This window comes from Cervus canadensis, chromosome 17 (assembly GCF_019320065.1).
Source record: "Cervus canadensis isolate Bull #8, Minnesota chromosome 17, ASM1932006v1, whole genome shotgun sequence".
In the NCBI taxonomy this organism is placed as follows: Eukaryota; Metazoa; Chordata; class Mammalia; order Artiodactyla; family Cervidae; genus Cervus; species Cervus canadensis.
This window is the reverse complement of record NC_057402.1, coordinates 62,588,459-62,611,070: the sequence shown is the minus strand read 5'-3', so window position 1 is coordinate 62,611,070 and position 22,612 is coordinate 62,588,459. Positions and strand designations below refer to the sequence as shown.

General features: G+C 40.4%; 1 protein-coding gene across 2 annotated transcripts in view; it reads right to left on the bottom strand.

Annotated features, from left to right (window-relative positions):
- Positions 1-22,612, bottom strand: part of CERS3 (ceramide synthase 3) — a 158,915-nt gene that overhangs the window by 6,000 nt on the left and 130,303 nt on the right. Inside the window, exon 11 of one of the 2 annotated variants that reach the window (XM_043489997.1) lies at positions 7,352-7,505. In XM_043489997.1, coding sequence (XP_043345932.1) covers positions 7,352-7,505 — 154 coding nt within the window. Of the gene's footprint in view, positions 1-4,425; positions 7,506-22,612 lie in introns of those variants that run through there. The other variant, XM_043489998.1, reaches the window with a different exon arrangement.

The window sequence follows — 22,612 nt, the reverse complement described above, 5'->3', positions numbered from 1 at the left end:
TCATTGACATAAAGTTGTTCATGATATTCTCTTATTATTTGTTCAATATTTGCTTAATCTATAATGGCAGATCCTTTTTATTTCCTAATATTATTTGTGTCTTTCTTAATCAGTCTTGCTTGAATTTTATAATTTTTTTCTTTTAAAGAAACAACTTTTGCTTTTATGATATTCTCTATCATGTGTTTCCTATTCTATTAATTTCTCTTCTTACTGTTTTTGAGACATTCAATTATTGATTTTCATCAGTCTTCTTTATTTATAAAAGCTTTTTTAATATTATAAAATTTCCTCTAAATTTATCACTAGTTGAATCTCACATTTTATTGTTTTTTTATTATTATGCATTTTAAAATGTTTTATTTCCATTGTGATTTCTTCTTTGCTACATTTAGAAGTACATTGCTTAACTTAAAAATATGTGACTTTTTTCTAGTAATTTCACTGTGATCAGTGATTATACTCTATAGATTTAAAATCTTTAAAATGTTTTGGGATTTGTTTTAAGGGCTGTCATGTGGTCAACCTGGGTAAATGTTCAAGTGCACTTGAAGAGAATAACTGTCTGCATTTGTTGGGTACAGTGTTCTCTCTGCATATATCAACTGGGTCAATTTTGTTCATTTAATTGTTCACATCTTCTATATTCTTATTGCTTTTTGGTCAGCTGGTTTTATCACATACTGAAAGGTGTGTTAAAACCACCCAAACATGATTATGACTTTGTTATGCCTTTTAATTCTGTAAACTATATATATTTTAAAGGTATATTATTCAGCGTCTACAGATTTAATTTTTAAATATTTCCGGACTGATCCCTTTCACTGTCATGAAACATTCTTCTTAATACATGTCAGTTCTTTTTGCCTTTGTCTGATATTAGAATAGCTAAGTCAGGTTTGGGGAGATAGAATTTGCATGGTATACCTTTCTCCCTCCTTTTACTTTCAACATTTCTTTTTGCTTATATTAATAGCATATCTATTATAAACAGCATATAGTTGGGATTTTAAAAAATCTAATCTGGTACTCTGTTTTTACATGGGATGTATTTATTTTTTTAATTAATTATTTTAATTGGAGGCTAATTACTTTACAGTATTGTAGTGGTTTTTGCCATACATTGACATGAATCAGCCATGGGTGTACATGTGCTACCCATCCTGAACCCCCTCCCACCTCCCTCCCCATCCCATACCTCAGGGTCATCCAAGTGCACCAGCCCCGAGCATCCTGTCTCATGCGTTGAACCTGGACTGGCAATCTATTTCACATATAAGATACATGTTTTAATGCTATTCTCTCAAATCATCCCACCCTCGCCTTCTCCCACAGAGTCAAAAAGTCTGTTCTTTACATCTGTGACTCTTTTGCAATCTAGCATATAGGGTCATCATTACTATCTTTCTAAATTCCATATATATGCATTAATATACTGTATTGGTGTTTTTCTTTCTGACTTACTTCACTCTATATAATAGGCTCCAGTTTCATCCACCTCATTAGAACTGATTCAAATGCATTCTTTTTAATAGCTGTGTAATATTCCATTGTGTATATATACCACAGCTTTCTTATCCATTCATCTGCCGATGGACATCTAGGTTGCTTCCATGTCCTGACTATTGTAAAGGGTGTTGAGATGAACATTGGGGTACATGTGTCTCTTTCAGTTCTGGTTTCCTCAGTGTGTATGCTCAGCAGTAGGATTGCTGGGTTGTATGGCAGTTATATTTCCAGTTTTTAAAGGAATCTCCACACTCTTCTCCATAGTGGGCTGTACTAGTTTGCATTCCTACCAACAGTGTAAGAGGGTTCCCTTTTCTCTGCACCCTCTGCAGCATTTATTGTTTGTAGACTTTGATAGCAGCCATTCTGACTGGTGTGAGATGGTACCTCATTGTGGTTTTGATTTGCATTTCTCTGATAATGAGTGGTGTTGAGCATCTTTTCATGTGTTTGTAAGCCATCTGTATGTCTTCTTTGGAGAAATGTCTGTTTAGTTCTTTGGCCCATTTTTGATTGGGTCATCTATTTTTCTGGAATTGAGCTTCAGGAGTTGCTTGTATATTTTGGAGATTAATTCTTTGTCAGTTGCTTCATTTGCTATTATTTTCTCCCATTCTTAAGGTTGTCTTTTCACCTTGCTTATAGTTTCCTTCATTGTGCAAAAGCTTTTAAGTGTAATTACGTCCCATTTGTTTATTTTTGCTTTTATTTGAATTACTCTGGGGGGTGGGTCATAGAGGATCCTGCTATGATTTATGTCAGAGAGTGTTTTGCCTATGTTTTCCTCTAGGAGTTTTATAGTTTCTGGTCTTACATTTAGATCTTTAATCCATTTTGAGTTTATTTTTGTGTATGGTGCTAGAGAGTGTTCTAGTTTCATTCTTTTACAAGTGGTTGACCAGTTTTCCCAGCACCACTTGTTAAAGAGATTTGTCTTTTCTCCATTGTATATTCTTGCCTCCTTCATCAAAGATAAGGTGCCCTTAGGTGTGTGGATTTATCTCTGGGCTTTCTATTTTGTTCCATTGATCTATATTTCTGTCTTTGTGCCAGTACCATACTGTCTTGATGACTGTGGCTTTGTAGTAGAGTCTGAAGTCAGGCAGGTTGATTCCTCCAGCTTCATTCTTCTTTTTCAAGATTGCTTTGGCTATTCGAGGTTTTCTGTATTTCCATACAAATTGTGAAATTATTTGTTCTAGTTCTGTGAAAAATACCCTTGGTAGCTTGATAGGGATTGCTTTGAATCTATAGATTGCTTTGTATAGTATACTCATTTTCACTATATTGATTCTTCCAATCCATGACCATGGTATATTTCTCCATGTTATTTGTGTCATCTTTGATTTCTTTCATCAGTGTTTTGTAGTTTTCTATATATAGGTCTTTTGTTTCTTTAGGTAGATTTATTCCTAAGCATTTTATTCTTTTCATTGCAATGGTGAATGGAATTGTTTCCTTAATTTCTCTGTATTCTCACTGTATAGGAATGCAAGGGATTTCTGTGTGTTAATTTTATATCCTGCAACTTTACTATATTCATTGATTGGCTCTAGTAATTTTCTGGTGGTGTCTTTAGGGTTTTCTATGTAGAGGATCATGTCATCTGCAAACACTGAGAGTTTTACTTCCTCTTTTCCAATCTGGATCCCTTTTCTTTTTCTTCTCTGATTGCTGTGGCTAAAACTTCCAAAACTATGTTGAATAGTAGTGGTGAGTGGGCACCCTTTCTTGTTGCTGACTTTAGGGGAAATGCTTTCAATTTTTCTCCATTGAGGATAATGTTTGCTGTGGGTTTATCACATATGGCTTTTATTATGTTGAGGTACGTTCCTTCTATGCCTGCTTTCTGGAGGGTTTTTGTCATAAATGGATGTTGAATTTTGTCAAAGGCTTTCTCTGCATCTATTGAGATAATCATATGGAGGTGATTACTCATAAATTTGGATTTGGTGATTTGGGCTTCCCTGGTCACTCTGTGGTAAAGAATCCACTTGCCAATGCAGGAGATGTGGGTTTGATCCCTGGGTCAGAAAGATCCCCTGGAGTAGGAAATGGCAACCCACTACAGTGTTCTTGCCTGGGAAATCCCATGGACAGTGGAGTCTGGAAGTCCATGGAGTTGCAAAAGAGTTGGATACAATTTAGTGACTAAACAACAACACTGCCATTGTACTAACCAGTGTATCACTCTTACAGTGTTTTCTATTTGTCTTGACTATTCTCAGGTTTCCTTTTTTCCTTGAATATTTTAGTTGGATTTATTTTGGAGTAAATATTCTATATCAATGCCTATTCTCATTTATTAGTATATGAAACTGCTAGTAAGACATGACAGCATGCATGCGAAGTCCACATAGGACTAAAACTAGGTGGGGGTCACACAGAATCCTGATTGGTCTTCAGAAGTACCTGGGCTTGGTTCAAATGCAGTTTTATTCTCATCCCAGAAGTATGAAATAAAATGTGGAGTAGGCAAGGTGTGTTTTTAAGCTCAACAGGTAATTCTGAAAGACAGCCAGTTGAACCATCAACAGACCCTATTTCCTCTTCCTTTGAAGGGCAGATGCCGAAAAGGGGGCTGAGAAAACACCTTTAGGGCCACGTTCTTCAGCATTTCCTCAGGACCGCACGTCAGAGGGCTCAAGCTAGTCTCCAGTCCACAAGTTGCTGTCTGTCTACACTGTGCACTTGCCCTTGTCAGGCCTGGCCCATGTGTCTCCTTGTCTGGTGTCTGTATCCCAAGGCCAGTGGCCCTCAGGTCCTAACTCGGCTCTGGTCTCCTCACTGTTCCTCCTGATTCCCTGCAGGGTTTTTCCAGAAGACTGGCAAGTCTTTGTTTCCACCACTCAATAAGACCAGAAATAATCTCTAGGAAGTCAAGATGAATCTACTCAATCACCACACATGCAGGGCTCTTTGTTTTATTGTAAATCATTACCATTACAATAATACTGGTGGCATGGTGGGCTACATTTTTATAAAGCCATTTGGTGTATAGTATGAGCTTTTGTTTTCTGTAATAAGAGAGGTCAGCCTTAAATTAACCACAAAAGCCCTAAAAGATATTACAGAACATGAATCTCTACCTCTTTGGAGGTAGTTTGGTGCTTCCAGCTTACCATAGGCAGTTGGAGTTTGCTTATCAATTTTACTTTTGATGTTCAAATAAGAAAAAAAAAAAAAAACTGGAGGATAATGCAACAACTAAACACTTTTTTACTTCAAGCAAGAAGATATTTGGTACAGAGACCAAAATAAATCAAGGAAAATGTTTCTGTTAACTGGAAAATAAAAATAATATCTTAGTGTGACCTTTCACCAAAAATAGAAAAAAATAATAATAATTCAACAGCTATGCTTGAACAGCTGTAACTGGAGGCATTTGAGGTTTATAATATATATTATACATATAATGTTATTGTATTCATAAAAGCAGATATTATACAGAGAAACCCGACACATTTTTTTCTGTTGTTCTAACAATTCCTCAAAAAGAAATTTTGTTGGGAAAGAATCCTGAAGGTTTAAAAATATATATTTTTACTGAAAAAACAAAACAAAACTGCCAACACCTTTACCATATATAGTGTCCTTTGTGCTGCAGGGGCTACAGCTCCCATTGGTGGAGCCTGTGTGGGTTTCACTGGTCCCTGTGGTCTCAGCTTCCACTTACTTGGCTTTGTAATATGGACCCTCAGCAAAACAGGATGAAGATGCAAATGTGACCAAAAAATATGAGAGACTGGGTGGGGAAAAGCTGCATATTCTGCTCAGCTCCTCCCCCGCAAGGTTCTGCCTCTCCTCAGTCAGCCACCTGAGAAAGCCTGGGGGGCCTGAATGCGAGCCTCAGAAGAAGCACCCCTGTGGGGGCTGAGAGGTGTCTACTGACCTACCAGCCCCTACCTGTCCTTCCAAAGAAGTAGGCGGCCCAGGAGCTGATGCTGACTCAGACCTTATCGGGGACGTTCTCCAGACTTTCTCTTGTTCTGTGTTACTGCTTTGCACTCTGGTTGGCTTGGACTGCAGAGATTTATAGTGCAGCATCTCCTTCTGTTTCCAAGACCTCCTTTGCTCAGGAGCTCAGGTGCAAGCTGCATCCCAGATGCTGGGCTTCTTGAATGATGGTGACTCGGGGAGCAGCCTGACCTGGTCCAGTGCCCTTGTGGATCCCATGGCCTGCTGGGTAGCTCTGCTGGCTGAGGGGGTGGCTCAGGACACAGCAGGAATGCATCCCTCTCAGAGAGGAAACAAGGAGAAACCAGCAACATACAAGGAGTGGGGCCCAAACTCCCTTCTCTTGGCCATGGAGCCTGAGGGACAAGAACCTGGGGGACATGAGAATTACCTTTGGAGAGCTAACAAACAGTCACCAAATAAAGTGGAAACAGCTTTCTGGGTACTTGCATTTCCAGGTGTCTCCAGACACATTTAAAAGGAATTCTTCAAGACTATGCCTTTTGTTTAGGCCCATTCAGTGTCAAGTTTCACCAGGCTGCTCTCCCAAACAGGGCTGGGATCACAGTGAAAGGAAGGCCAGGGCTGGGGTCAGAGTGGAGAGAGGGTCAGGGCTGGGGTCAGAGTGGAGAGAGGGTCAGGGCAGGGGTCACAGTGGAGAGAGGTCAGGGCTGGGGTCACAGTGAAAGGAGGGTCAGGGCTGGGGTCACAGTGGAGAGAGGTCAGGGCTGGGGTCAGAGTGGAGAGAGGGTCAGGGCTGGGTCACAGAGGAGAGAGGGTCAGGGCTGGGGTCAGAGTAGACAGAGGGTCAGGGCTGGGTCACAGAGGAGAGAGGGTCAGGGCTGGGTCACAGAGGAGAGAGGGTCAGGGCTGGGGTCAGAGTGGAGAGAGGGTCGGGGCTGGGGTCAGAGTGGAGAGAGGTCAGGAATGGGGTCAGAGTAGACAGAGGGTCAGGGCTGGGTCACAGAGGAGAGAGGGTCAGGGCTGGGGTCAGAGTGGAGAGAGGGTCAGGGCTGGGGTCAGAGTGCAGAGAGGTCAGGAATGGGGTCAGAGTAGACAGAGGGTCAGGGCTGGGTCACAGAGGAGAGAGGGTCAGGGCTGGGTCACAGAGGAGAGAGGGTCAGGGCTGGGGTCAGAGTGGAGAGAGGTCAGAGCTGGGGTCAGAGTGGAGAGAGGTCAGGGCTGGGGTCACGGTGGAGAGAGGGTCTGGTAATAGGAACACCACAGCTACAGTATGTGCTCTCATGCCCATTATTATCTCATTTGATCCTTACTCCATCCCTGTGAGGGGACAGGGCACGCCTGGTTCTTCCCATTGGAGAGATGCAGCACACAGAATGGAAGGCTTAAATATTGTCCACAGCAGAAGGGGGCCTGTGAGCCCTGAAGCCTGGCCCCTTAGTTTGGTCCTGCCACCACTGCTCCTTTGCTATCTCTAGCTCACTTTTGGGAAGTGAGTTATCTCTGTGGCCAAACACACCTGGAAAAAGTGGGTTGCCTTAGCACTTCTCAAATCATCATGAACACAGGCAAGGTGGGAAGGGGAAGGCCCACAACCAAGTTGGCTCCAAGTGTCTCAAATGCATGAATGGGCACAATTAGAACTAGAAGGGTTCTCTGGAGAAATCTTTGAAGCCTGAGTCCTAACTCCAGTAAAGTCCACTGGGATGCTTATATTCAACATTTTAACACAAAAACAACATTTTGTTAAATACATCTTAGGAGGGGGAAGGTGGTGATAAAGAAGGAAGGAAGGGCAAAATCTGCGGTCCCTCTGGGTCAAGGCCACAGCGGTAGAGGAGGGCGCACGTCCCGCTCCCGGCAGCCGTTGTAGGGCGCTGGGCACTGGGAACTATGCGGGTCTCAAGCTAACAGCCATGCTGACCATTGGGGATGAGGTGCCTGTCGGCCCCAAGGCTGTTCTTCAAATGGTCTGTCTCTTTGCCTCCCGTGGCTTCTTCCTTCTCCTCTTCCTCCTCTTCCTCATCTTCTTCCTCTTCATACTCACCCTCACTATCACTCCTCACATCCCGGATGCTCTAGACAAAGGAAACAATGGGCTGTGAGTGACAACTTTCCATAAAGACTCTTCGGTGAATAAGCAAACAAATGGGCCCGGTTCAGAGGTATGACTCCCTTCAGAGAAAACACATATTCATCCACACAACCAAACATTCACCAAGACAGAACATATCAGGAATCATAAAACAAACCTTCACAAACTTAATCGAAATTATGAAAAGTATCTTCATGTCCTAATGGAATTAAGCTAGAAATTGTATCAAAAAATAATAGGGAAATTTCAAAACACTTGGAAATTAAACAACACCTTATAAATAAATCAAGGGATCAAAAGAGTAAGTCTCAAGAAATACTAGAAAATACTTTTAATTAAAATAAAAATACAACATATTAAACTTGTTCATGTAGTTAAAATAGTGCTCAAAAGGAAATGTATACCTTATAAATGCTTATATTAGAAAAGAAGAAAAGGCTCTATTGATATAAGCTTCCAACTTAAGAAACTAGGGGAAAAAAGAAATGAAAAATAAGCTCAAAGTGAGCAAAAGGGAGGAAATAACAGAGATGAGAAATCAATGAAATTGAAAACAGAGGTTACCTGAGTAGTCTTAAAACTATGAAAAAAAAATATGTAGTTTAAAATCTTCTGAAAAAGAATATCATCAGAACAGATGGCTTCACTGGCAAATTTCATGAAACATATAAAGGAGAAAAACACCAAATCTCTTCCAGAAAAAAAGAAGAGGGAACACATCCCAATTTACTTTATGAGGCCAGATTACCCTGATACCAAAACCAGACAAAGACAGTGTAAGAAAATACAACTACAGACCAATATCTTTAATGAACATAGACTTTAAAATCCTCAACAAAATGTTCCAAACCGAAACTAGTGATGTACAAAAAATAGTACACCATGAGGTTTGTCCCAGTAATGCAAAGCTGGTTCAATATTTGGAAATCAGTGAATGTAACCCCTTGGACTGCAAGGAGATCCAACCAGTCCATCCTAAACGAGATCAGTCCTGGGTGTTCATTGGAAGGACTGATGCTGAAGCTGAAACTCCAATACTTTGGCCACCTCATGCGAAGAGTTGACTCATTGGAAAAGACCCTGATGCTGGGAGGGATTGGGGGCAGGAGGAGAAGGGGACGACAGAGGATGAGATGGCTGGATGGCATCACCGACTTGACAGGCATGAGTTTGAGTAAACTCTGGGAGTTGGTGATGGACAGGGAGGCCTGGCATGCTGCAATTCATGGGGTCGCAAAGAGTCGGACACGACTGAGTGACTGAACTGAACTGAACTGAATGAACCCATCATATTAATAATATAAAGAAGTAAAAATGATTACATTAATTGACGGACAAAAATCATATGAAAAAATTCAACATCCAATCATGATTTTAAAAAAACAACAACTTTGAAAACTTCTCTGCAAAGAAGGACTACTTGTTGGCGAATGACTGAATGCTTTCCCTCTAAGACTAGGAACAAGTCTGGATGTCCACTTTCACCATTCCTATTCACATTGCATTGGAAATTCTAGTCAATGAAATAAGGCAAGAGAAAGAAACAAATGTCATACAAATTGGGAAGAAAGAAAAATATCTTTATCTGCAGATGACACATTTATTTTTTAACTTTTTACTTTTTTTGCTCATGCCACATGGCATGTGGGATCTTAGTTCCCTAACCAGGGATCGAACTTGGACCCCCCACATTGAAAGTATGGAGTCTTAACTGCTAGACTGCCAAGAAAATCCGCAGATGACATTATTATTTATATAGAAATATAAAGAATCAACCCAAAAACTCCTAGAATTAATATATGAGTTTAGCACTAAGGCTACAGCATAAAAGGTCAACATACACAATCTCTGTCTCTCTGTGTGTCTCTGTGTTCTCTCTCTCTCACACACACAATCTTGATTTCTAAACGCTAATGTAAATGTAAGTTAGTAAGTAAGTTAAGTCGCTCAGTCATGTCCGACTCTGTGACCCCATGGACTGTAGCCTGCCAGGCTCCTCCAATCATGGGATTTTCCACGCAGGAATACTGGAGTGGGCTGCCATTTCCTTCTCATGTAGTAAGCTGAAAATGTCCTCAAAAATATTATGTCCTAATTCCTGTGATCTGTGACGGTTACCTTACATGGTGAAGTTTTTTGCACATGTGATTAAATTAAGGATTTTGAGATGAGAGATGATCATGGCTTCATAAGAGGGGCAGAGGGGATCTGACACAGAAGAAAGGAATATGAAGACAGAAGTAGAGACTGCAGTGATATAGCCATAAGCCAAGGAATGCTGGCAGCTACCAGTGGTTAGAAGAGCCAAAGAACTGATTTCCTGCCACACAGTTTTGATTTCTACTCAAAACTGATCATAGACTTTTGACCTCCAGAACTTCAGAAAGTAAAGTTCTGTTGTTTTAAGCCACCAAGTTTGTGGCAGTTTGTTACGGCAGTCATAGTAAACCAACATGACTAGAAATTTCCAACTAAAACAGAAAATTAAAATTTTTTAATTAAAAATTAAAATTGAAAATTAAAATAGTTTTGCAAAACAAAACACTTAGGTACAAGTATAACAAAGCATGTATAGGATCTTCATGTAAAACCTGCAAAACTCTGATAAAAGAACTCAAAGATCTAAATAACTAAAGAGACATACTATGTTCATGACTTGGAAGTTTTAATACAGTAAAAGTGTTAATTATCCCCAAATTTATGTATAGATTCCACATAATACCATTTAAAATCTTAGCAAGATTTCTTACAGATAAGCTGATTCTAAAATTTATATGGAGATGCAAAGGAACTAGAATAGAGAATGCAACAATGAAAAAGGAGAACAAAATTGGAAAACTTGAATTACCAAATTTTAAGACTTGACTATAAAGTTACAGTAATAAAGACTGGATGGTATTAGCAAAGGGGTAAACACATAGATTAATGAAACAGAAAAGAGAATCTAGAAATAGACTCACACAAATATGGCCAATTGAGTTTTGACAAAGGTACAAAAGCAATTTAATGGAGAAAGGGTAGTCTTTTCAACAAATGATGCTGAAACAATTAGAAATCCATAGGCAGAAAGTAAATTTTAACCTTATACAAATGTTAACATAAAACGAATCACTTTAAACGTAAAATATAAAACTACAAAACTTTCAGAAGAAAACGTACAACCTAGGGTTGAGTAATGAGTTCTTCGACATGATACAAAAAGCATATTCCATTAAAAAAATTATAAACTGTACTACATCAAAATTAAAAACTTTTGCTTTGTAAAAGAAACAATTTAGAGAATAAAAATACAAGTTGCAAACTGGGAAGTATTATTTGCAAATCCCATATTCAACTTGTAGGATAATAAAAAATTCTCGTAACAATACGAAAAAAGTTTTTTAAATGGGAAAATATATAAAAATAGACACTTCTGTGAGGATACAGGCTGTCCACATGAAAAGATGTTCAACATCATGAGCCATTAGGAAAATGCAAATTAAAATCATGATTAAATTAAAAATTTAATTTAAATTAAAATTTAAATTATAATTTTATTCTAAAATTAGAATGAAAATTAAAAATTCTGAGAATACCAAGTGCTGACAAGGATGCAGAGTGACTGGAAGGAACTCTTATGCATTGCTGATGGAAATGCAAAATGGCATAGACACTTTGTCTCAGCATTCCTACCCGAGTATCTATCCTAGAGTCAGATACAATATTAATGTTTACACAAAAGCAAATGTTTACAAAAACTCTATTCATAATTGCCAAAAATTGAAAGCAATCCAAATGTTTTTCAACAAGTAAATTAGTAAGCAGTTGTACATCCATAAATAGAGACAAACTTCTGATATTTATAAGATACTGGATGTACCACAGCTTCCTTATCCATTCATCTGCTGATGGGCATCTAGGTTGCTTCCATGTCCTGGCTATTATAAACAGTGCTGCGATGAACATTGGGGTGCACGTGTCTCTTTCAGATCTGGTTTCCTCAGTGTGTATGCCCAGAAGTGGGATTGCTGGGTCATATGGCAGTTCTATTTCCAGTTTTTTAAGGAATCTCCACACTGTTCTCCATAGTGGCTGTACTAGTTTGCATTCCCACCAACAGTGTAAGAGGGTTCCCTTTTCTCCACACCCTCTCCAGCATTTATTTCTTGTAGACTTTTGGATAGCAGCCATCCTGACTGGCGTGTAATGGTACCTCATTGTGGTTTTGATTTGCATTTCTCTAATAATGAGTGATGTTGAGCATCTTTTCATGTGTTTGTTAGCCATCTGTATGTCTTCTTTGGAGAAATGTCTGTTTAGTTCTTTGGCCCATTTTTTGATTGGGTCATTTATTTTTCTGGAATTGAGCTGCAGGAGTTGCTTGTATATTTTGAGATTAATCCTTTGTCTGTTTCTTCATTTGCTATTATTTTCTCCCAATCTGACAGCTGTCTTTTCACCTTGCTTATAGTTTCCTTTGTAGTGCAAAAGCTTTTAAGTTTCATTAGGTCCCATTTGTTTAGTTTTGCTTTTATTTCCAATATTCTGGGAGGTGGGTCATAGAGGATCTTGCTGTGATTTATGTCGGAGAGTGTTTTGCCTATGTTCTCCTCTAGGAGTTTTATAGTTTCTGGTCTTACATTTAGATCTTTAATCCATTTTGAGTTTATTTTTGTGTATGGTGTTAGAAAGTGTTCTAGTTTCATTCTTTTACAAGTGGTTGACCAGTTTTCCCAGCACCACTTGTTAAAGAGGTTGTCTTTTTTCCATTGTATATCCTTGCCTCCTTTGTCAAAGATAAGGTGTCCATAGGTTCGTGGATTTATCTCTGGGCTTTCTATTCTGTTCCATTGATCTATATTTCTGTCTTTGTGCCAGTACCATACTGTCTTGATGACTGTGGCTTTGTAGTAGAGTCTGAAGTCAGGCAGGTTGATTCCTCCAGTTCCATTCTTCTTTCTCAAGATTATTTTGCATGGAAGCAACCTAGATGCCCATCAGCAGATGAATGGATAAGGAAGCTGTGGTACATATACACCATGGAATATTACTCAGCCATTAAAAAGAATTCATTTGAACCAGTCCTAATGAGATGGATGAAGCTGGAGCCCATTATACAGAGTGAAGTAAGCCAGAAAGATAAAGAACATTACAGCATACTAACACATATATATGGAATTTAGAAAGGTGATAACGATAACCCTATATGCAAAACAGAAAAAGAGACACAGAAATACAGAACAGACTTTTGAACTCTGTGGGAGAAGGTGAGGGTGGGATGTTTCAAAAGAACAGCATGTATACTATCTATGGTGAAACAGATCACCAGCCCAGGTGGGATGCATGAGACAAGTGCTCCGGCCTGGTGCACTGGGAAGACCCAGAGGAATCGGGTGGAGAGGGAGGTGGGAGGGGGGATCGGGATGGGGAATACATGTAAATCCATGGCTGATTCATATCAATGTATGACAAAACCCACTGGAAAAAAAAAAAAAAAAAAAGATACTGGATGAATCTCAAAGGTTTTAAGTCAAAAGTTTGTTTCAAAAGGTTACCTACCAAAAGACATACTAATGTACTTTTTCATGACATTCTTTAAAAGACTAAACTGTTCACTTATGGTGAACAGATAAGTGCTGCCAAGAGCTGGGGTGGAGGGAGGAGCTATTGGAGTGATAGAATTATTCTATATCCAGATTATAGCAATGGCTACACAAACCTACACTTGTGTTGAAATTCACAGAACTGTACAACAGTACAAAAATATTTTACTGATGATAAGTTTAAAAATAAAACCAGAGTATTTCTTGTTATAAAGCAAACATGATGGTTTCCCCAGTAAACATCTGCTAAGTAAAGTATTACTCATGTGAGCATTTTGGTTGTCAGGATATTTTTACTTTGAGGGATAGGATGTTTCCTGTTTTCTTTATGCAGGAATGTCCTTCCAAGACAGTTCTTAATAAAGAGTTATATGTTTTTCCTTGGCTTCATGGTGTTCTGAAAGGAATTTTGCCAGGAAAACTCCTAGTGGAATAAAATTGTTCCCAAGGAAGGCAGATGGAACTGTCACAGATCAGACTTCACTACAAAAGATAAAGATGGTGTGAACTATTAAAACAATACCAAGAACTCAAGTTCTGTGCAAGGCCAGCACTGGACATGATCTCTGACACTCTAAGCTGGTTCACAAACATATCTATTAACCTTAACCTAGAGCAGAAAAAACTATGGACCGTGAGACTGTTTCCTCACACATCATTTTTCAAAATGACATCCATAACCATAAAGGTTTTCCCTCTTGTGACCTGAAGACTAAAACTGACCACCTCTGGAGATTCCTGGGGTATGTGTAACCAAACACTTCTTTGTGCGAACAAAGGCCTAAATAACACCAACACCAACACCGATGTACACGTTCTGCTGTCTTAATCACAGAAATACAATTTCATAGGCTCTTTCTGTACGTTCTGCTCTTTTCTACAACACAGAAAGGGTCTCAAAATAAACAAAGCTCACTGTAAACCCTGAGGAATAAACTTGGCATCTCATCAGTTAAGACGCAACAAAGAAAGGCAACCTTCCCACAACTGGCTGGGAGCCAGGATCAGGGTGCTGCCCCCGGCAGACAGAGTCCTTCAGGGAAGGGCCATGCTTGGTTGATGTTTGCTTTCATGAACAATGCCCCTTGGCTCTCCTTGTCATTATTTAAATGATTTTTGTAGGGAACAAGGGGAAATCTGAATCAGAACAAAGAAACTAATTTCTCCCTGAAAATGAAAGTGTGAACTGTTAGTCACTCAGTCCTGTCCAACTCTTTGTAACCCCCCTCTGCCCCCCATCATGGACTGTAGCCCACCAGCTCCTCTGTCCCTTGGATTCTCCAGGCAAGAATAGTGGAGTGGGTTACTATTCCTTTATCCAGGAGATCTTCCTGACCCGGGGATTGATGCCGGGTCTCCTGCACTGCAGGCAGATTCTTTACCGTCTGAATCACCACTGACTCCACCCCTAATTTCTTCCTAGAAAGGCATACAAGCATCTTTTCACTCCATTAAAAGTTACTTATTTACTTAATATGGCTGCGTTGGGTCTTCCTTGCTCCACTCGGGCTTTCTCTAGCTGCAGAGTGCAGGCTGCTCTCTAGTTGAGGTGCACAGGCTTCTCATTGCAGTGGCTTCTCTCCTTGTGGAGCACGGGCTCCAGGTGCACAGGCTCCAGTAGTTGTGGCATGCAGCCTTAATAGCTGGGGCTCTCAGTCTCCAGAGCTCGGGCTCAGTAGTTGTGGCACATGCACTTAGTTGCTCTGCGGCACATGGGATCTTCCTGGACCAGGGATCGAACCTGTGTTCCCTGCATTGGCAGGTGTATTCTTAACCACTGGACCACTAGGGAAGTCCATTTCCACCCCTTTCTCAGGACTTGAGTAGCTGCTTTAGTTGAGAGATAAATTCATCTTGGAGGATGCTCACCATAGCCTGAAGCCACATCCTTCATTCAGCACCCTCACCTCTAAGAAGAGGGCTTGGACCATATAGGGACTTTGGAAATGCATGACATCCTCACAGTCAGAAAGATTGACTTTCTGAGCACTGTTGACTTTTAGTAAGCATTGGCTAGGGATGCCATACATCTTACAATGTGCATGACATCCAAATGTCCTGCCAGACCTGCATTTGTAATTATTCAGGCCTGGAACCTAATTCCATTTTACATTCAGGCACAGGAATTCTTGCATGGCTGTTAATATATTCTCAATTCTTCAGGAATGCAATTACGTACATAAATCAAAGGAAGACTATACTTCATTTTGTTCAGAACTTTACAGTTTCAGAAAGCCATGTCACGGATAGCAACTCTACCAGTGGCATTGAAGACGGCATCATCTGAATTTGCAGCTGCCCCACTCATGGTGAGTCTCCATATAAGCAAACATAGCACCTGTCAACACAGTACATTCTCTAGTGCTCTCATGTACACATTACACATGAAGTGCATATTTTATGAGAAATGTCTTTCATCTTATTTCTTTTTTATTACAGTTGTGGCATTATATTACTTTTTTGAAATTATGCTTTTAGGTGAGTGCTATTACCTAGGAATTTAAATTCAGGCTAGTGAAGGGAGTGTGGGTCCAATAAAATGGAGAACCACTGCCCTTGGTGGTGAAGCTCAGAAAGGATTTCCTGTTAGTAAGAGTTGTTAGATGAATGATGAATGGTTGCACATTATACAAACTTTAATAATGTAAACTGGAAATTGAGTGGTGTTCATAAATATTAATAAAACCTCATATTATATTCAATTTCATCTTGTATATGCTACCTGTAATACAACAACAGTAATGAAATCTTTAAAGGGTTAATTTTTTCCACTGTCCTGAAAATCCTCTATGCTCTGCCTGTTCATCCCTCCCTCCTGCCTAATCACTGGCAATCACTGATCTTTTTATTGTTGCCATAGTTTTGTCTTTTCCAGAATGCCTTGCTGTTAGAGTAATACAGTATTTAGCTTTTAAAATTAGCTTAGTAACAAACATTGTTAAACAAAAGGAAATGAGCTATTAAGTTTTTTCATAAATTAATAGCTCATTTCTTTTTACTGCTGAAGACTATTCCATTGTCTGGATGCACATATCACAGTTATGCATCTACTCATGTATTGACAGACATCTTGGTTGCTTCCAAGTGTTGGTAATTATAAATGAAGGTGCTATAGACACCCACACTATAAATGTCCATGTGCCAGGCACCAAACTAAGCAGTTAGTATGAACAATACCATTTTCTCCTCACAGCACCCCTAGGGTATAGCACCCTTCTCTTTAATAGGGAGGAAAAGGAGGCGCAGAGGGGTTAAGTAACTTTTTCAAGGTCACACAATCATGAGCAGCAGATAGAATGAAAGCCCTGATCTAAACTTAGATAGTTTGAACCACAGTGCTCTACAAACCCCTGCTGGAATACTTGGAGAGACAGGGCATCCAGAGAGTCAGACAGACACTGACATACTTCATTCTATTCTATTTCATTTAAAAATGATACAAAACTGATTTGGCAACCTATTAATGATCTTCAACCCACAGTTTAAAAAACCTTGACTAAGGTGTGCTAGAAAAAAAATGACACTTTTCTAAATGGGCTGAAATCCAGAAACTTTAAGATATAAACCACAATCTATATTCTGCAAAGTACCTTCTCACAAGGTAAATCTTTTCCAGAAATTACAATACTTAATAAAAATGAAAAATAAGTCAAGCAAGCTCTAGGGGAACAAGGAATCTAATAATAAATACTTGCTAAAAGTCAAGGCACAGTGTTTTCTGGAACTCTATCTGTCTGCCTTGATGAGATGAAAAGACTCTGCTTGTACCAGCAGCAGTGAGTCTTCTCTTGGAATCAGCCAGCTTCTTTTCTTGTATTGCCTTCTCTTTGCTTGCTCTCTGCACACCAGCACCCGTTACTTCCCTATTTCTTAGTTGTCCCTGAGCTTGCAGAACTGGTCTCATGTAACTCGTTGGCCCTAACCCGTCCCACAAATCATCAAGGACCCAAGAAAATCCATGCAAAAAGAAGGATCCAAAAATATCCAAGGATCTTCTTTGAAGAGTAAAGGGTGAATCTGGGCTTCAGCAACCAAAGGACTGTAGTCACTGGGTGCACAACTCTCGCATGTGCTAAGCATGCTGGAGCACACACGCTCCTTGTTACCTTCCTGCCAGCTGCCCTTGTTGAAGGGTTAGCTGTGTCATTACAGACATCATATTACTATTCTGATAATGTTAGATAACTTTATGGAATTAGCAAAGATATCTAATATTCAACTGGTTGTTTTCCAGAAATGATGTGGGTCCTCTAGAATACATATTATCAATGTTGTTCATTCCACAATTGGAACTTCATGAGTATAACTTTTGCAAGGTCTTTTAAAAGTACCTCCTTCCTCTCCTCAGCAACTCCCTTCAGTTATACAAAGTGATGGTGAAAAGAATGAAGAACAAGTTACCTGTAGAAAAGAGAACTCAATACTGATCTTAATAAGGGCTTGGGAAGCCCCACATCACCACTGGTACCAGTACCGGCAAATATCATTAGCCTGGCACTCCAAAAGGGCAGAGAAGACTTGCATTCAGAGGATGGTGTTGAAGTCACAGTCACTGTGAAGGAAGGTGTGCAATCAGTCTGTCTGAGAACATCCCACACCCTGAGAGAAACAGAAATTCTGCAACTGGGACCTAAATGATCTCCCCTAGATTAAAGGCAATTGAAGCCAACTTTCCCCTTTGAAAGGCATGTTCTAGGAGCAGGGGCACAGAGCTTAACTGAACCACGTTCAAAGACTCATTCACCCAAGCACAGGAGAATCCTAAAGCAATGGACACACTTCCAACTTTTCCTATTTATCCTTTTACTTTGGGAGGGGGGCTCATGAAAAAATGCTCGAACCTGTAATATCACACAGTAATTTGCTCTGGCTGGTGTCAAATGTCTCAGACACAGAGTACAGGACCAAGGCCATGTCTCAGCTTCCTCAGTCCTGAGTGGGAGTCAAAGCAGTATTGAAAACATACCCTATAGCTGGCTTATTCATGGCTCCCAATTGTTTGTGACTGGTTTGTATACATAGAGTGCCTCTTCTTGATCTTCAGAACCAGGATCAAAGGTTGCTTTGCTTTTTATTTAAACTGTCTCAACTCACCAATATAAAATATATTCTATTTTCCACAGACGGTATTTATTTTCATTACACTTGCTATTTATATACCTAATTTCCTTAAGAAATTATTTCACTTTTCTAAGGCTTGTAGGCTTTTAAAAATGAACTTCTTTAAAAAAATGAACTTCTAAGAGAAAAAGTAAGTTTTAGGGATAAGTGGATTCTGGAGAACATCTGGTCAGTCACATTTATTTTCCAGAAGAGAGTAAAGCTATAGTAGTTGATCCCAGCCAGCTCAGTGACTCAGTTTAGTGGAGAAGAACTCAGATTATAAAATGTGGCTCTTGATAAAAGTGCATGGATTTCTTTCATAATCTCTATATTACCTGAAAATAAATTTAAAAGACTCTGTGGTAATCATCAAATTGTGACGTAGAAAATGATTTGATATCATTAACATACTTTGTTTTAGGGATTAAGACCATTAAAATTAGTGTATTTTCTACACATTCTGCATCCTTTCAACACAGTTTTAAATGCAATAGCCTGTAAGTTCCACAACTCTAATTGGGCAAAAATATACCATTTTGAAAAAATCTTCAGGATTTAAGTAAGCAACACTTAGGAAATAACCATGAAAAGACAGAGGGTTAAATATTCAGCCCAGAAAATGTGTACTAAAATCTAAATGTTAAAGTTTGTTTCAAACGTTAGCATCAAACAAAGAATTCATACGCACCATTAAGGGAAAAAATCCAACATGACAGAAAAGCAGACAAAAGATACAAACAGATGATTCACAGAAGAGATGGCTATTGACAATTATACAAAATGCTCAAGCTTAGTAGTGAGAAAAATGAAAATTAAAATAAGATAAAATCTCATGTTCATTAAACTGGTAACTATTGAAATGTCTGATGGCAAGGATGTGGGGCAAGACAGACTCTCAAAAATGGCAGAGGAGTCAGTGGACGTGGAGTACATCTCTCTCCTCGGATACATCAGGAATACACTTTCAGACCCAGAAGTGCGTGCAGAACACCAGCTGAGAGCAGCCAGGAGGACCTGACCAGAGGAAAAGAATATATAGAGCCACGCAAAACTCGGCAGGACAAAGGAACTAGGGGGAGAAACAGGAATATTAGCAGGATTGGTGGAAAAGGAAATGGCAACCCACTCCATTATTCTTGCAGAGAATTCCATGGACAGAGGAGCCTGGTGGCTAAATTCCATGAGGTCACAAACAGTCAGACATGACTGATCATGTACAGACACACACAGTAGAACTGGACCAGCCCTCAGTGGGTGGGGGAACTGAGGCAGGAGTCTGATCCCTACATCGGGGCAACTGTCTGAGTCAGAGGAGTAACATTTAAGGCTGCGAGTGAAACAGCTGATCTGTGGCAGCCTAAATGGAATGAGAATCAGACAGTCCTTGCAGCAGCAGACAGGGGCACAGGTGCCCTGGAAGGTGTAATGACTGGGAGCTGGAGTTTAGGGATTGTGGAGCAATCCCAGGGCGAAGGCTGCTGCTGACTGCGGAGAGACGGGTTGAGGGGATGTGAGGAAGGAGACTGTAGGGGGAAACGCCTGTGGAACAAAGTCAGGCAGCCACAGAAGCAAGGCGATACTGCTGAGTCATGCGTTAGGGGGTGGAGCCATCACCATAGCCTCTCTCCCCCCACACGCCAGTCATGGCAGCTGAACAACAGAGAGGCACTGAGCTACAGAGTTGGACCCCACCCAGGGGGCCCCTCTATGTGCCCAATGCACTAAACTACAGAGTTGGACCCCACCCAGGGGGCCCCTCTATGTGCCTGATGCGCTGAACTACAGACTAGGACCCCACCCAGGGGGCCCCTCTATGTGCCTGATGTGCCAAACGACAGAGTTGGACCCCACCCAGGGGGCCCCTCTATGTGCCCAATGCACCAAACTACAGAGTTGGATCCCACCCAGGGGGCCCCTTTACGTGCCTGATGCGCTGAACTACAGACTAGGACCCCACCCAGGGGGCTGCTTTAAGTGCCCGATGTTCGGATCTACGGAGTAGGACCCCACCCAGGGGGGCCCTCTATGTTCCTGACTCACTGAACAACAGAGAAGGACCCCAGGCAAGGGAGCCGTCTAAAGGGCCTGAAGGTGCAGAGCTATGGAGAAAGGCTGGCCAAAGAGGCCTTCTGATCGCCAGCTACGAAAGGCTGGAAAAAAGACTCTGAACGGGCCATGACTCCTGCCGCAGAGGCAGTCAGGGTCCCTGCACACTTGGCGCCACCAGGATCCCCGCAAGCCAAGCAGCTGCACCACCTTCACGCTCAACTCTCACTGGGGCAGAGCTGCCACAGGCAAAAAATGTCTTGCATCTATGCACGCGGGGTCGCTTCAGTCGTATTGACTCTTTGCGACCCTGTAGACTGTGGCCTTCCAGGCTTCTCTGTCAGGGAGGAGGGTTCTACAGGCAAGAATACTGGAGCATATTGGCCAACACTGGTCGCCACACCCTTCTAGAGCACTGTATTTCCTGCTGCCCTAGCCGCCAACCCCCCTGAGTACCTGGTGGTTTCAGAACCCCTGCGACCCAAGCAGCTGCACCACCTCCACACCTGGCCTCACAGGGGCAGACCCAAGCCCTCCAGGGCAGCCTCAGGAGCAAACCCCAGTGTATGACCACATGCAGAGGTGGAAATAAAACCATAGTTGAAACCCAAGGGCAATGTGACTAAGGAAGAAGACCCAAAACCTTCCCACCAGCTGCACAAGCTGCAGATTAAATCCACACGATCAACTAGGCAGACTCTGTCTGTGGAATATACAAAAGGCCACTGAGAGCTCCCACAAAAGAAAACGCACTAGTTCTGACAGCTGTGGGCACTGGAGGCAAGGACACACAGGAGCAGGACCAGACTGGAATCTGAGCTGCCCCACAACAAGTCCAGAGATCAGCAGTGTTGGAGGGCATCCTAGGGAGGTGAGGTGGACTGTGACTCCCAGCGAGGGAAAGGACTCTAACAGCAGTGACTCAAGAAAAACATTTATTATTCTTATGTTTTGACTTGTTCTGTAGAATCTTTTGGAATTTTTTTCCTTTTTTCCCCTCTGTTGTAGTTGTTGATTTTATTGCACTATGAAACCCAGTTAAGCCATTTCTTTTTTCTCAGTCACATTTTTTATTGTTGTTATAAACCTCTTTCTCTGTGTTGGGCTTTTGCAGTTCTGTGGAGTTTTCCTTTTTCTTTTTTTTTAATTTTAATTTTAAATTTTTTAAACCTATTATTATTTTGTCTACATTTATTCCTTTGTTTGCTTTTCCTACTGTTCTTTTCTCCTTGCAGTTAATCTTTAACATACATAAATCTTCTTTATCTACCTCTATTTAACTTTGCATCTCTATTCTTCCTTTCTTTTCTTTCTCTCCTTTCCACTCAACATATTTGTTAGCTTTATTTTCATTGCTTTATTCCCAAATTGGCACCTTGCTTTAGTTTTGTTTTCCAGTTTGTGCTTTAGTTAGTTTTGTTCTGGTGGATATAATTTTGGTTTCCAATGTTCGCCGGGTCAATCTATTGTACTTTATTTTTATTGGACTGTTTTGATTTTGCTTATGTGTGTATATGTATATGTATATATTCAGTCACACTTGTTATTGTTGTTATAAACCTCTGCTCTACATTGGGCTTTTGAAGTTCTGTGGAGTTATCCTTTTTTTTCTTTCTTCTTCCATTTTTTTCTTTTCCCTTTTTCATAATTTTAATTTTTAAAAACCTATTATATTTTTTCTACATTTACTCCTTTGTTTGCCTTTCCTACTTTTCTTTTCCCCTTGCAGTTAATCGTTAATGTATATAAATCTCCTTCATCTACCTCAACTTAATTTTGCATATCTATTTTTTTCTTTCTTTCCTTTCCTCTCAATAAATTTGTTAGTTTTGTTTTCATTGCTTTATTCCCCACTTGGCACCTTGCTTTAGTTTTGTTTTCCAGTTAGTGCTTTAATTAGTTTTGTTCTTAACTGGTAAATATAACTTTTTATTTCCTTTGTTCCCCAGTTCAATCTACATATTTTTGTTGGGCTGTTTTGACTTTGCTAATGGATGTGTGTGTGTGTGTGTGTGTGTGTGTGTGTGTGTGTATATATATTCCATTATTTTAATTATTATTTTCCCGATTTTGTAACTGCCATTTGTCTGGGGATCATCTTTGGTTTCTCATTTTTGGACTTGTTTTAATCTCACTTAATGCCATAACAAACCACTTGTGGAATCTTCATTCCTGACCAGAGATCAAGTCCTGAGCCTTTGGAGTGGGAGCACTGACTCCAAGACCCTAGACTACCAGAGAGCTAACCCTAGGGAGTATCAGATAGTGAGAACTCACACAAAGGAAGCCACTTGAATACAAGACCCGGCATCACCCAACCACCAGTAGCACCCTGTGCAGAACACCTCATCTAAACAAC